General features: G+C 53.3%; 1 protein-coding gene across 5 annotated transcripts in view; it reads left to right on the top strand.

Annotated features, from left to right (window-relative positions):
* The window catches only part of SPTBN4 (spectrin beta, non-erythrocytic 4), a 73,095-nt gene that overhangs the window by 12,468 nt on the left and 45,802 nt on the right, over positions 1-14,825 (top strand). For all 5 annotated transcript variants that reach the window (XR_012375978.1, XM_073885129.1, XM_025854351.2 and 2 more), the window contains exons 3-13: positions 3,702-3,853; positions 4,975-5,148; positions 6,817-6,908; positions 7,826-7,906; positions 9,036-9,151; positions 10,934-11,046; positions 11,143-11,330; positions 11,402-11,519; positions 11,792-11,950; positions 12,559-12,861; positions 13,120-13,270. Coding sequence is in view for 4 of the 5 variants with exons in the window: in XM_073885129.1 (XP_073741230.1) it covers positions 3,702-3,853; positions 4,975-5,148; positions 6,817-6,908; positions 7,826-7,906; positions 9,036-9,151; positions 10,934-11,046; positions 11,143-11,330; positions 11,402-11,519; positions 11,792-11,950; positions 12,559-12,861; positions 13,120-13,270 (1,647 nt within the window). In the remaining variant the exon portion in view is untranslated. The remainder of the gene's footprint in view (positions 1-3,701; positions 3,854-4,974; positions 5,149-6,816; positions 6,909-7,825; positions 7,907-9,035; positions 9,152-10,933; positions 11,047-11,142; positions 11,331-11,401; positions 11,520-11,791; positions 11,951-12,558; positions 12,862-13,119; positions 13,271-14,825) is intronic.

Below are 14,825 nucleotides of genomic sequence, written 5' to 3'. Positions count from 1 at the left end.
ATTATGAAATAAAAATATATTCTCACGGATCCCTGTCTTCCAAGCATGAGTTCCATTGATCAGAATCCATTGATTTAGTCCAAACCCCTCATTTTGCAAACGGGAAAATGGAGGCCCAAAGGGGAGAAATGTCTGCTTGAAGTCAAACAGCATGTTATCAATAGAGGCAGGACCGAATGCAATTGTCCTCATTCTGGCACCACACTGGGAATGCACAGAAGTCCCACTTTGGCTTCAGCGTTGGCCAAAATCTGGTGTTTGGCTCGGGAACCTGCTATTGGAAGGCAAAATAACCAAATACTCAATTCAATGTCTATTCCGTTACCACTTCCTGGTGTGTGATTGATAATCAGGTGTTCACACAGGGCCTCATCCCTCTCCACACAGCACAAAACGCACATTTTTAAAAAAGATTTTATTTACTTATTTGAGCGTGCGCACAAGTAGGGGGGAGGGGCAGAGGGAGAGGGAGACGCAGTTTCCCTGCTGAGCAGGGAGCCCGATGCGGGGCTCGATCTCAGGACCCTGGGATCATGACCCGAGCTGAAGGCAGACGCTTAACCGACTGAGCTACCAGGTACCCCCAAAATGCACATTTAAACAAACAAGGTATTTCATATGGATTTACTATTAATTTCTGCATATTCACTTTCAAATTAGAAGTAAACATTCAAGATCTTGTTTAAAGTAAAAAAAAATACAGGTCAGTGGATATTTTCTAGCAATGTATATATATTTTCACTGCCAGAATCAAGTGCAATATTTAATATTACAAAAGAGGGGCGGGGGCGCCTGGGTGGCTCAGTCGTTAGGCGTCTGCCTTTGGCTCAGGCCATTGTCCCAGGGTCCTGGGATCGAGCCCCGCGTCGGGCTCCGCGGGAAGCCTGCTTCTCCCTCTCCCACTCCCCCTGCTTGTGTTCCCTCTCTCGCTGTGTCTCTCTCTGTCAAATCAATAAAATCTTTAAAAAAAAAAAAAAGAGGGGCGCCTGGCTGGCTCAGTTGGTGCAGCATGAGACTCTTGATCTTGGGGTCATGAGTTTGAGCCCCACGTTGGGGGTAGAGTTTACTTAATAACAAAAATAATATTATGGGGCACCTGGGTGGCTCAGTCAAGCGTTTGACTCTTTTTTTAAAAAATTTTTTATTGTTATGTTAATCACCATACATCATTAGTTTTGGATGTAGTGTTCCATGATTCATTGTTTGTGCAAGCGTTTGACTCTTGATCTCAGTTCAGGTCATGATCTCGGGGTCATGTGATCGAGCGCCAAGTCTGGTTCCACACTCAGAAGGGAGTCTGCTTGGCCCTCTCCCTCTGTTCCTCCCTGGCTTGTGTTCTCTCTCTTTCTCAAATAAATAAATAGAACCTTAAAAAAAAAAAAAAGACTCACCCGATTTAAAAAAGGACAAGGGATTTGCATAGACATCTCTCCAAGGAAAATACACCAATGGCCAATACACATAGGAAGATGCTCACCATCATTAGTCACCAGGGAAACGCAAATCAGAACCACATTGAGAGACCACTTCATACCACTAGGATGGCTGTGATCAGATGGGGAATAGCAAGGAGTGGTAAGGATATGGGGACACCGGGACCCTTGTATAGCACTGGTGGGAATGTAAAATGGTGCGGCCACTTTGGAAAACAGTCTGGCAGTTTCTCAAAAGGTTAATCGGAGGGGCGCCTGGGTGGCTCAGTCGGTTGAGTGTCTGACTCTCGATTTCGGCTCAGGTCACCATCTCAGGGCCGTGAGATCGAGCCCCACTTGGGGCTCTGCACTGAGCCGGAAGGCTACTTGGGATTCTCTCTCCTTCTCCCTCTGCCCCTCCCCCTGCTTGTGTGCAAGCTCGCTCTCTCTCTCTCTTTCATAAATAAATTTTTTTAAGATTTTATTTATTTATTTGAGAGAGAGAGAGAATGAGAGATAGAGAGCACGAGAGGGAAGAGGGTCAGAGGGAGAAGCAGACTCCCTGCTGAGCAGGGAGCCCGATGTGGGACTCAATCCCGGGACTCCAGGATCATGACCCGAGCCGAAGGCAGTCACTTAACCAACTGAGCCACCCAGGCGCCCCCATAAATAAATATTTTTTAAAAAGTTTAGTCGTAGAGTTAACATAGAACCCAACCATTTCACTCCCAGGTACATACTCAAGATAGCTGAAAACATGTGTCCACACAAAGACGTATGTACCCGAATGTTCATAGCTGCATTATTCATAATAGCTACAAAGTGGAAACAATCCCAATGTCCATTCGCTGGTGAATAGATGAGTAAAATGCAGGATATCCACAGAATGGATATTGTTTAGCCATAAAGAAGAAAGAAAGTACTGACACATGCCGCAACATGGATGAAACTTGAAAACATCATGCTAAACGACAGAAGCCAGACACCGAAAGGTCATATATTGTATTGTTCCACTAATATGAAATATCCAGAATAGGTAAATCCATAGAGACAGAAAATAGATTAATAGTTTCCTAGGGCTGGGAGAAGGGGGAATGGGGAGTGACTGCTCATGGGCACAGGGTTTTTTCTTGGAGGGATGAAAATGTTCTGATATTAGATGGTGATGCGGGTTGCACCACCCTTGGGAAAATACCAAAAATCACTGAATTTACACTTTAAAAGGGTGAATTTTATAGTATGTGAATTATAGCTCATACTAAAGCTGTTATTTAAAAAAAAAAAAAAGGACGGGCGCCTGGGTGGCTCAGTTGGTTAAGCATCCCACCTTGATCTCAGCTCAGGTCTTGATCTCAGGGTGGTGAGTTCAAGCCCCGCTTTGGGCTTTGGTCGCAGAGCCTGCTTAACCAACTGAGCCACCCAGGCACCCCTTCGCCAAGCCCATTTAAAAAAAAAGAAAAAGAAAAGCTAGTAGGAGAGGTTCCCAAGCAATGTCTTTGTCAGTGAGACAGCGGTTGAGCAGTTGCACACAATCTTCCGCCCCCACCTGTTGGCAGTCACGTGCCTACTCTGGGCCCCAGGGACGTGGGAACCTCGGGATCCAGCTGGCAGTCCAACTACCACAGGGTGGGGGTGGAGGGGTTCTGGTGTGTGTGTGACATGGTTCCTGTCCTCAGCGGGCATTCCTCCTAGCATATCCCTTCCTCTTCATCCCCCACACCTCGCCAGTGCCAAGTTGTATTTTTTTCACCTGTGACTAACTCTCCAGTATGTCCCTTTCTCCCATTCCCACCTTCTGTCCTGGTCCGCCGCTTCCCCAGTCTCCGCCCTGAGCTGCCATTCTTGCCTTCTCTGACCTACCCTCCCCACTCTCCACGGCAGCCAGAGGTGGTTCTGAAACACGACTCTCATTCTGCCCCACCCCCTCCTTAACCTTCCAAAGCTCCCTAGTGTATTTTCTGTGCCCCCACTAAACTGAGCTCTGGGAGGGAAGGCCTCTGTCTGTCCTAAGTGCTTAAAACAGTGCGGGGCACACAAGAGGTGCTCAAATATTGATAGGATGAACAAGGCCAACTGGGATGAGACTCGGGGAAGGCTTCTTGTGGGAAGTGATATCTCAGGAAAGCTTTAAAGGACCTGTCTCCAGGGGGGCAGGGAAGGGTTTGTGCAAAGCCCTGACTGTTGCAGAGCTGGTCGGAAACAGGATCTGGGCCAGGAGTGGAGGGCTGGGGAGAAGCTGCAAGGGGGAGGTATTGGGGATGCGGGGTATCGTCAGAGCCTGTCTTTCAGATGAGCGCGAGGCCGTGCAGAAGAAGACCTTCACCAAGTGGGTGAACTCGCACCTCGCCCGCGTCGGCTGTCATATCGCGGACCTTTACGCCGACCTCCGCGACGGCTTTGTGCTCACACGGCTCCTGGAAGTGCTGTCCGGGGAGCAGCTGGTGAGGGGACCTGAGGGCCTGGGGGAAGGCGGCGGCCCTGGGATCCCGGGCTGGGTTATCATAGGGTCCCGCTTATGGGTGTGTGGAACGTCCTAGAAGGGCCCGGCGAGTTAGCGCCCCTTTATTCAGGTGGGTGGGGCTATGGCACAGAGGTGGGGCTTGGGTGAGCCTGGGGGCGTGGCTGGGAACGGAAGCGGGGTTCTGTGGAAGGTGAGGGCCGCGGTTCCCGCGAACTCTGGGCTTGGGGTGGGGAGGAGCTCTGTTGGAGGGGGTGGGGCTATTGGAGAAGGAAGGGGCTTTATTGGAGGGGGCTGGCCTGCGTAGTGCGGTAGCAAGGCGGAGGGCTATAAAATAGGGACAGGATGCTGTTGCAGGGGGTCGATGGGTGAGGGTGCGTTTGTCATCGGAAGGGGAGGTGTAGGTCATGGAAATCTGGGGCACCAGACAGAACGCTGGTGTGAGTTTGGCTTGTGGTATGGGTTGCAGTTGTATTTCTGGGCTTGGATGAGGCTTCATGGCAAAAGGTGGGATTCTGATGGGAGTTAGAGATTTATTAAAGGAGCTCAGAAATCGTGGGTGGCATGGCTATAGCATGGAAACAAACTAGTGCTATAAACGCGGGGAGACCTGGGGGAATGGGCGTGGCTCTCCGCAAGGGCCTGAAAGGGAGGCAGGGAGGGGTGTGGCCATGGATCTAGTGGCCAGACCAAGGTGGCCTGGAGCAGACATCCAGGGGAAGGGGCGGGAGGAGTAGGGTTATTGGCGAGGTAGCTGAGGCTTCTAGATAAGAGGTGTGGCTATCAGGTTGGAGGCGGAGCTTCAGTAAAATGGGTTGGAGACGGGAACTAGAATAAGCCAAGAAGGGAACGGGCTCTTAAAAGGGTCTCGTTACGGGAAAGGGCAGGGCTTCTTTTAAGGGAATGGGTCCGGGGCGCCGGGGGGGAAAAAAAAAAAAAAAAAAGAAGGATTGGGTCCTCGGTCTTTGAAAAGACCGAAGGGGCGTGGCCTGGGCTTGGACATCCAGGGGGCGTGGCTATGGGGGCCGGTCTTCTTTGGAAGGGGTGAGGCCGAGGGCACAGTGTTCTCGGCCAGGCCACCCCCCAACGCCCCTGCCACCCTAGCCAAGGCCCACGCGCGGTCGCATGAGGATCCACTCGCTGGAAAACGTGGACAAGGCGCTGCAGTTCCTGAAGGAGCAGCGCGTGCACCTGGAAAACGTGGGCTCGCATGACATTGTGGACGGGAACCACCGGCTGACTTTGGGGCTAGTGTGGACCATCATCCTGCGCTTCCAGGTGATCCCCAAGTGACCCCTGCCCGGCCCACCCCCCCAACGTGCGGCCTTAGGAGGGCATCCCCCGCTCACTCCCCGACCTATTCATTCATTCATTCATTCCAAACATTTTCCCAATAGGATCCAGGAAACCTAATCCTGGTGGTGGGGGTAAAAATTAAGATAAAAATCATCATCATCATCACCACCATCACTATGATCATTTACATATTTTTTACTCTGTTCTAGGCACTGTTCTAAGCACTTGGCATTTAATAGCCCAACAACCCCATAAATTTGATACCATTCATTACATTTTACCATAAGGAAAGTGAAGCCCAGAGAGGCAAAGTAATATGTTCAAGGTCACACAGCTGGGGAGTGGAGCTGGAATTCAAATCCAGGCATTTTTGCTCCAGTTCAGAAACAAAATCGACAAATTTTCTGCCTCTATGGAGCTTACATTGTGGTGGGGGAGACAGACAGTAAACAAACCCTTAAATACATAGACAGGAGATGGACGAGAAAAGGATCAGCTCTAGGTAAGAGCTATGCAGAAGAGAATAGATTATGATAAAACAGTAAAAAATACAAAATATCAGGTTGATAGTGTTGAGATTTTAGACTCGGTGGTCAGAGAAGGGCCCTCTGAGAAGCTAATGGCTGCATGACATGAAGATGAAGGGAGAAAGCATTCCAGGCCAGAGACACAGCATCTCCAAAGGCCCTGACTAAGGTGGGAAGGAGCTGGAATGTCGAAGGTATAGAAAGGCCAGTGTGGCTGGAGAATGGGAGGCAAGGGGGAAGCAGGGAGGGGATGAGGTCAGAAGGGTTGACAGGGCCTAGGTGATCTGCGATTAGCAGTTTTGATTTTATTCTGTTTGAGATGGGGAGAAATTAGAGAGTTTTATCAAGAGGGTAGACATAGGGACGCCTGGTTGGCTCAGTTGGTTAAGCATCTGCCTTTGGCTCTGGTCATGATCCCAGGGTCCTGGAATCGAGCCCCACATTGGGCTAAAATCTTAAAAAAAAAAAAAAAATCAAGTGGGTTGTTGAAGGCCTCACTGAGAGGTGACAAATGAATCAAGACCTCAAGTTGGGGTGGAGCCATGTGGGCCCCTGAGGGAAGGAACAGGCAGTGCAAAGGCCCTGAGGTGGGAGCACACTGGTGATTTAATGAAGAGGACAGCAGGTCTCTGTGGAGCAGAGTAGGCTGTTGAAGATGAGGTCAGAGACATAACAAGGGGAAGTTTACTTTTGCCCTGAGAGATGGACCCACTGAGGGTCTCAGGGATGGGAGGGAGGCATGCGATCTGATCCGGGTGCTCACAGGGTCCCTCTCTGCTGTGAGAACAGACTGGGGGGGCAGGAGCAGGGAGACCAGCATGCACGTGACTGAACTAGCCCAGGCCAGAAATGATGGTGGCTTGGATCAGGGAAGTGGGCCAGACTCCCAAGTATGGAGGCTTCCCTGGAAACTGAGACCCTAGTCCACAACCGCCTCCCCCAATTGTAGATGTCCCGGCCCACTCCAGATCCCACTCTCACGCTCCTGAACCCCCAGCCCCAGCCTGAAGCTGCCTCTCCCAACTCTTCTGTCACCTACCACCCTCCCTGCCCATGGGGGACGCCGGTATCTCCCAGGCTCAAGCCTTCCGGGTCCCAGCAGCCATGTTTGGTATCCTCACAGATTCAAGTAATCAAAATCGAGACTGAGGACAACAGAGAGACCCGCTCAGCCAAGGACGCACTGCTTTTGTGGTGTCAGATGAAGACAGCTGGGTAAGCACACCCCCTACCTGGCGCCCCCACCCGGCCGGCGGGGCCCTAACCTAATCTGGAGGGTTCCTTCTGGGACAGGAGTGCAAGGGGCAGCCCAAGTCCTCAGTGTCCAAAGTTACATCTGAAGTTAATGAACTGATAAATAAAGTACGTCCACTCTTCTGACCTTGACAAATAAACCCGTGTAACGATCTGGAAGGCCGGGTTCAAATTCAGAACTCGGGCTCATCAGAGAGCAGTGTTGGAGAGTAGTGGACAGTCCCCTCTGTCTCTGCACCTCGAGAGGCCTCACATGCACCTGTGTGGACATCCCAGTCCTATTCCTGAGCTGTGGCCACCCTGCCACCCTAAAAGCAGCCACCCCTCAGCCTAAGAGGGCCCACCCTGGGGCTCGGGTGGTCCCGAGGAGGAGTTCAGGCTTCTGGGTACCTTCAGTGGGGCTGAGAACGGAGCTGTGCAGCCTCTGCTGGGAAGTCCTCAGGAGCCCCAGGGCTCTGCCCTGCGGGAGGGGCGTGGCCTGGACCTCCGGTGCCCTCTGGAGAGCTGCCCCTGGGAGGCAGGGAGGCATGGATGGAGACTGGGCTTTCTCTGACGCTCAGCCTTCTGGGACTGGCTGCCTGTCTTCCACTGCTGTCTTTCCTGGTGTCTTGGGTTTACCTCCATGTCTGCTTTTCCTTGTTTTCTATCTCTCCCTCCCTCTTCTCTCTCCCCTCCTGTCTCCTCCCCTCCCTCCTTTCTTTCCCCATCGCTGTCTGTATCTTGTTTTCTCTCCATCTCTCTCTCTTTCCATCTCCCTGCCTCAACTGATCTGTCTAATATCTGTCCGCCCACCCATCCAACCATCTCTGTCGATCTCTCTCTCCCTCCCTCCCGACTGTCTCCATCTCTGCCTCTGTCTCTCCGTTCCATGCCGCCAGTTACCCTGAGGTAAACATCCAGAATTTCACCACCAGCTGGCGGGATGGCTTGGCCTTCAATGCGCTCATTCACCGGCACAGGTACCACCCGGCCTGGGGCAGCCTGGCCCCACCCCGCCCCACCCCCTACCTTGCGTCCCGTGGGTACCCGCCTGCACACGTGTGCATGTAGATGGCACATGTAGACTTGAGGACCCATCCCTTCACACGCAAGCCCTTCACAGTTACACAAGGCACACACCCCGACGGAACCCTGTCCAGGCCACGTACTCTGTACACACGTGCCCTGACATGGATGTGTATACACACTCACGCTCATGCGCATACACAGCCTGTGTTTGCTGCTTCATTGCCCCCAGGGTGGAGAGCTCACTTCCCCATGGACTGTCCTCTGTGGTGTGTGCACGGCCGCCTCCCCCTCATTAGCAAGTCCTTCCTTTAGGCGAGCCCCAGAGCCCCCCTTCTGCCTTCCTGCACACTCACCTTTCACACCCCTGCGCCCGGCACTGCATTGGCTGAGGGGTGGGCATCCAGACAAAGTGCATGCACATCATGTTTGTACACATGGCAGATTAGGGAAATTGAGGCCCGGAGCCTGGGAAGGACTTGCTCTGGTGTGGTGGGAGCGGAACCCAGCCTCTTCTGCTGTGGACACGTGTTCACTCACAAGCCTTGCCTGTCACACATACACGCTCATACACATGGGGAGACCCAGCCCCACCCCCACAGCTAGAAACCCACCAGCTCTACCCAATGGCAACATTTACTGAGTGCTTCCCGTATAGGCAGCATTGTTCTCAGTGCTTTCCAATAAGTCACTTAATATTCAGTGAGCCCGCAAGGCGGATGCTAGTATTATCCCCATTTTACAGAGGAGAAAACCGAGGCACAGAGACAAAATAGCGGGACAGCCAGGAAGTAGCCAAGCGGGGGTGTGGGCCCGGTGGGCTGGCTGTGTGATACTGTTTAGAAACACACCCAAGTAGACACGTATGCCTAGTGAATTCAGTCGCGCACATGCCCTCACGCCATTCTCACAGCCACAGATAAATGCATGGACACGTACCAGCACACACAGCTCTCCCTGGGCCGGGTGGCGCCCCTCCTGCCCCTCGCCGTGGGTGGGGCTCCGACAAGGACGTCTTTCTGCCCCCTTACGCACTGGCCCGGGAGCCTGCCTGCTGCCTGCCCGCTCTGTGCCCCTGCCCAGGCCCGATCTCGTGGACTTCAGCAAACTCACCAAGTCCAATGCCAACTACAACCTGCAGAGAGCCTTCCGCACGGCTGAGCAGCACCTGGGGCTGACGCGTCTGCTGGACCCTGAAGGTGAGCCCTGCACAGCCCCCGCCGGACTTCCTCTTGGGGGGACTTCCGACCCCGATGCCACCCCAAACTCCACTCCATCCTGCTGCAACACCATCCCAAACCCAAGGCCTTCCAAGTCCCAGCTCCCTCCCAGCCCCTCCCCTTCCTCATCTCCAATCCCTCCTCCTCCCTGTCTTCCTGTCCCTTCCTTTGGCATCTCCATCTCCAACCCCAGCCTCATCCCCCTTCCTGTCTCCAACTGAACCCCCTCTCCTCCCCAACTGCATCCTGAGTCAGCTCCCCCCAAGCCCAACTCCCTCTCCCTCCCTAACTCCGGTCTCAGCCCCAAAGCCAAGCCCACCCCCAACATGATCCCCATCCCCATGCCCTGACTTCAGCCTCACTCCTAATCCATGATCATGCGGAACACCAATCCCCCAATCTCTGGAATAACAGCTGTTCCTTTTCTCTGGTCATCTACTCTGTGCCCAGCACAGGGCTGGGAATTTTATGGAAACTTCTCCCCTTCATCCTCACACTGACCTGGTTGGATAGAACTTACCCATCGTGTTTTAAAGTGATAGAAACGAAGGCTGAGAGATGTGGAGTCACTTGCCCAGCGTCACACGGCAAACCAGCAAACGGGACTCGTGATAGCTGTATTCTTGATCAGTGCCTGGCACATAGTAGGTGTTTAGTGGCTGTCGGTTTCATGAGTTGGTGAAGCGTAAAGGCCAAGTATAATATTGTGCACTCAGTGGGCAAATCAAAATAACAATCGGAATTCGTTGAGTTTCTCCTCTCTGCTAGGCTATTCTTTCTAATACTTACAGTGCTCCCAGGTGGCAGGCACTGTGATTATCCTTCCTGTTACACTGGGGAAACTGAGGCTCAGAGAAGTGAGGTCTATTTCCTAAGGATATACAGTGAGTAAGTGGTTGAACAGGGATTTAAGCACATGCTGCCTACAAAGTCCATGTCCTCAGCCTCCAACCTCACATCATTTATGTACTTCATAAATATTTATTGAGTTCCTACTGGTATGCTGAGACAGTGGTGAAAAAAGACAGGCATGGGGCGCCTGGGTGGCTCAGTCAGTCGAGGATCCAACTCTTGATTTCAGCTCAGGTCAGGATCTCAGGGTCATGGGACCAAGGCCCACCTAGGGCTCTGCGATCAGCAGGGAGTTTGCGTGAGGATTCTCTTTCCCTCTCCCTCTGCCCCTCTGCCCCTCCCCCCACTCACATTCACTTGCACACATGCTCTTTCTCTCTCTCTCAAATAAATAAATACATCTTAAAAAAAAAAAGACAGGCATAGCCTTCGTCTTCATGGAGCTTAAACTCAAGCTAAGGACGTGATCACATAAATGAATATTTAATTGCAAATTGTAAGTTCCAGGAGGCAAGATAAGATGCCATGAGGAAGACTAACAGGCTGAACAGGGAGGCTTATCTGAGGCAATGTAAGTTGAGTTGAGCCCTGAAGGATGTGTGGGAGTTAGGCCCACATAAGAGGGAACATTGTCCTACATAGTGAAAACAGCACGTGCAAAGGCCCTGAGGTGGAAGGCAGAATGGTGTGAAATAATTATGGTCGGTTCTCCATGGTGGTTTGCATGTGTCAGGTACTATTTAATCCCATGAGGCAGATCCCCATTTGGCAGATACAAAAATTAAGGAACAGAGAGGTTAGTTATCTTGCCTGAGGTCACACAACTAGTACGAGTGGGTTCCCTCTCCCTCTGCCCAGTCCCTGTCAGAATGCTCACCGTCGTGCTCCCCCACTCTCCTTTCCCCCCAGATGTGAACATGGAGGCTCCAGATGAGAAGTCCATCATCACCTATGTGGTTTCGTTCTACCACTATTTCTCCAAGATGAAGGCTCTGGCTGTGGAGGGGAAGAGGATCGGGAAGGTTTGGGGAGCCGAGGGATGGGGTGGGTGGGAGCTTGGGAACCACCTGGAGGCACATCTGGGACGAGGCTGACCCCAGCTTCCTTTGCCGGCTCAGGTCCTGGACCAGGTGTTGGAGGTGGGGAAGATCATTGAGCGCTATGAGGAGCTGGCGGCCGAGCTGCTGGCCTGGATCCACCGCACCGTGGGCCTCATCAGCAACCAGAAGTTTGCCAACTCCCTGAGTGGGGTGCAGCAGCAGCTTCAGGCTTTCACGGCCTATTGCACCCTGGAGAAGCCAGTCAAGTGAGGCCCAGCTCGGGGTGGGGGGCAAGGGGAGGTGTGGAGGCGGGGTTCCTGAGCTCCAGCCCCTTCAGGTTTCAGGAGAAAGGGAACCTGGAGGTGCTGCTCTTCAGCATCCAGAGCAAACTGCGTGCCTGTAATCGTCGCCTCTTTGTGCCTCGGGAGGGCTGTGGCATCTGGGATATCGACAAGGTGAGGTTGAGAATGTTGGGGAGAGGCAAGGTTACTCTGTGCGGGTGTATAGGTTGTGCACCGCTCAAGGGAGCCATCTACATTGTAGACATCATGGACTGGATATTCATCCTGACGGTTTTCCATCAGGGAGGTGCCATGAAAGAGCAATTTTTTTTTTCCAGTTTACACAAAGGTGCTCTAAATGCTAGGAGTCACCTCAGACAGAGAAGCCAGGGCCATTAAAGTGTGGGGCGTTGTTGGGGTCTGACTGCCGCCTCCTGTCTCCCTAGGCCTGGGGCCAGCTGGAGAAGGCAGAGCACGAACGGGAGGCTGCTCTGCGGGCTGAGCTGATCCGGCAAGAGAAGCTGGAACTACTGGCCCAGAGGTTTGACCATAAGGTGGCCATGAGGGAGAGCTGGCTGAATGAGAACCAGCGCCTGGTCTCCCAGGTACCGCATTCAGAGCTTGGCTCTCGGGGAGATGGAGGGAGGGCGGGGCTGCTGGCCCTGGGACCAGAGAGGGAGACTCGATCTCCTAAGCAACAGAGAAGTGTCGGATTAGTCTCCCAGGTGGCCAATGACGGTGGGAAGGGAGAACTGGTCTCCTAAGTGAGCAGTGGGGGAGGGGAGTGGGCCTGATCTCCAAGGTAACAGGAGAGTGAGGTTGGTCTCCAGGGTAACTAGAGAGGACGGAATTAGTCTCTTCAGAAATAGGGAGAGTATTTAATTAGACTCTAAGTGACAGAGGAGGTTGTATCTGGTGTCCAGGGTAACTCGGGAGGATAGAATCAGTCTCCTAAGTAACGGTAGGGTAGGCCTGGTCCCCAGTCTCTAGGGCAATGGTAGGATGGGGACTGTTTCCTGAGTGACAAGCTTCAGGCTAGATATGTGATGGAGAAGTGTGGGGCTGGTCTCCAGGGTAACAGAAGAAGATGGGGCTGGTCTCCAGGGTAACTGGGGATGGTGGGGGCAGGGGCAGGGTGACAAGTGGACGGCTGGGGCAACATGGGTGAGTGTCTGCGGCCTGCCCTGCCCTGCCCTGCCCTGCCCTGCCCCAGGACAACTTCGGGTATGAGCTGCCGGCAGTGGAGGCCGCCATGAAGAAGCATGAGGCCATCGAGGCTGACATTGCAGCCTACGAGGAGCGGGTGCAGGGCGTGGCCGAGCTGGCCCAAGCACTGGCGGCCGAAGGTTACCACGATGCCCGGCGCGTGGCGGCCCAGCGTGACAGCGTCCTGCGCCAGTGGGCCTTGCTGACCGGGCTGGTGGGGGCACGGCGGACACGGCTCGAGCAGAACCTGGCCCTGCAGAAGGTCTTCCAGGAGATGGTGTACATGGTGGACTGGATGGAGGAGATGCAGGTGGGGCCAGCCCCAGGGCCAAGGGTGGGCACGGTGGGCCGGGAGGGCCAGGGAGGGCTGTCGACACTGAAAGGGTTGTCAGGGAGCTGGAGAAGGATGAAGGGAGAGAGAGACGTTGACAGGGACAAGGAGATTGAGACAGAGATCAGAGGTCAAGAGATGGCTTGGAGGAGCAGAAGAGTAATCCAGGATAGTGCCGGGTGGGGCTGGCCTGAGGGCCAATGCCAAGCATGTGCTCAGTGCTGCCCCCTCTGGTAGGCTCAGCTGTTGTCCCGCGAGTGCGGGCAGCACCTGGTGGAGGCCGAGGACCTGCTGCAGAAGCATGGACTGCTGGAAGGGGACATCGCCGCCCAGAGTGAGCGGGTGGAGGCGCTCAACGCTGCTGCCCTGCGTTTCTCTCAGCTGCAGGGTGAGTTTGGGTTTGGGGTTTGGGGTCGAGACTGTCAGGGCTGGTGCTCACAGAAACTCCTAAGAGACAGTAGGAAGGAGTGAGCTCCCTGTCTTTGGAGGGATCCAAGCACCAAATAGGATCACACTCCACTGGGCATATCATGGGGGAAATTATTGCCTGGAGTGGAGGTTAGACCACATGACTTCTTCCTGCTTTGAGATTCTGCAGTCGTTTTTATCGAGCACTTTTTTTTTTAAGATTTTTATTTATTTATTTGACAGAGATAGACATAGCGAGAGAGGGAACACAAGCAGGGGGAGTGGGAGAGGGAGAAGCAGGCTCCCCGCAGAGCAGGGAGTCTGATGCGGGGCTCGATCCCAGGACCCCGGGATCATGACCTGAGCCGAAGGCAGGGGCTTAGCAATTGAGCCACCCAGGCGCCCCTATCGAGCACTTGTTTTATGCTAAGCCCTTCCCAGCCAAATGTCAATGAATACCATAAAAAGACTGTGTAAGGTAATATATAGTCAGGGCCTGTTCGGCAGCAAATGAAAGAAATACCAGTTAGCTTAAGGAGAAAAGGGGAGTCACTAAAATGTCCAGAGAGGGGCAAGTTTGGCTTCAGGCATGGCTGGATCCAGGGATTGTCCCATGATGCTTTTAAGACTCCATTTCTCTGACTGTGGTCTCTGTGTTTGTGTCACTGTTGGGCCGTCCCTCCCCTTGCGGTATAAATCTGGGATCATTCAGCCCTGTGTTTACATCCTAGCCACTTAGACCCAGCAGGAGACAAGCCCCTCTCCTCCAATATTTCTGACAAAAGGTTCAAGGAAAGCTTTCATTAGCCCACTGTGGGTTCCCTCCCCTCTGCTCAGCCAAGCATTGTAACCCCCGGCTCTCCAGTGAGCTAACTGGCCACATCTATGTGACATGGCCACCCCAGGGCCAAGTGTAGGGTCAAGCTCTTTCCAAAGACATGAACCAAAGAAGAGGAGGGTGGGAAGCCATTACCAGCAGTAGGGGCGTGGATGCTGATAGGCAAAACCAAGACTGGCTCTGATAAGGTTCTCATTGTACTGATGCCAATACCCTCCAGTCACAGACCAGCAGGAATCCCCCTGTGGTCAAACCCAGTTGGGTTTGTGGGCTCGTTGCACACACCCTGGGGAACCCTGGGGCCTCTCAGTAGGAGGGTGTCAGGATGGGCTTGTTATAGGATGTAGGCTTGCATTAGGGGATTTGGGCATGATTTGTGCAGTGTGTGTTGCTGCGGGTTGCATACTGTCAGGAGGCAGGAGTAACTAGGTGGTCGCTCATCTTAATCGTTTGTATCCAGGCTGTGGGAGGAACAGGAAGTGGCAGTGGTCATTCACCTGAGCTGGGTGAGGGGGATGGCTGGCGGTTTCTGTGGCTTGCACAGTGACCTCTATTCTGTGTGCGCTCTGACACGATCATGGAAGGGCCTTGTTTCCATCCCACTCCCTCGTGGTCGCAGAGTGGCCTTGTCTGAAGCTGGTGTGCTGAGAAACGGTATGCTAGTCGCCGATGCTGCCAAGGCTGCTTTTTGCTTTCT

The sequence above is a fragment of the Callorhinus ursinus genome, unplaced genomic scaffold (assembly GCF_003265705.2).
Source record: "Callorhinus ursinus isolate GAN/ISIS: 27379988/994484 unplaced genomic scaffold, GSC_fseal_2.0 scaffold61, whole genome shotgun sequence".
In the NCBI taxonomy this organism is placed as follows: Eukaryota; Metazoa; Chordata; class Mammalia; order Carnivora; family Otariidae; genus Callorhinus; species Callorhinus ursinus.
Note: the sequence above shows the minus strand (reverse complement) of the source record. Positions and strands in the feature narration are given on the sequence as shown.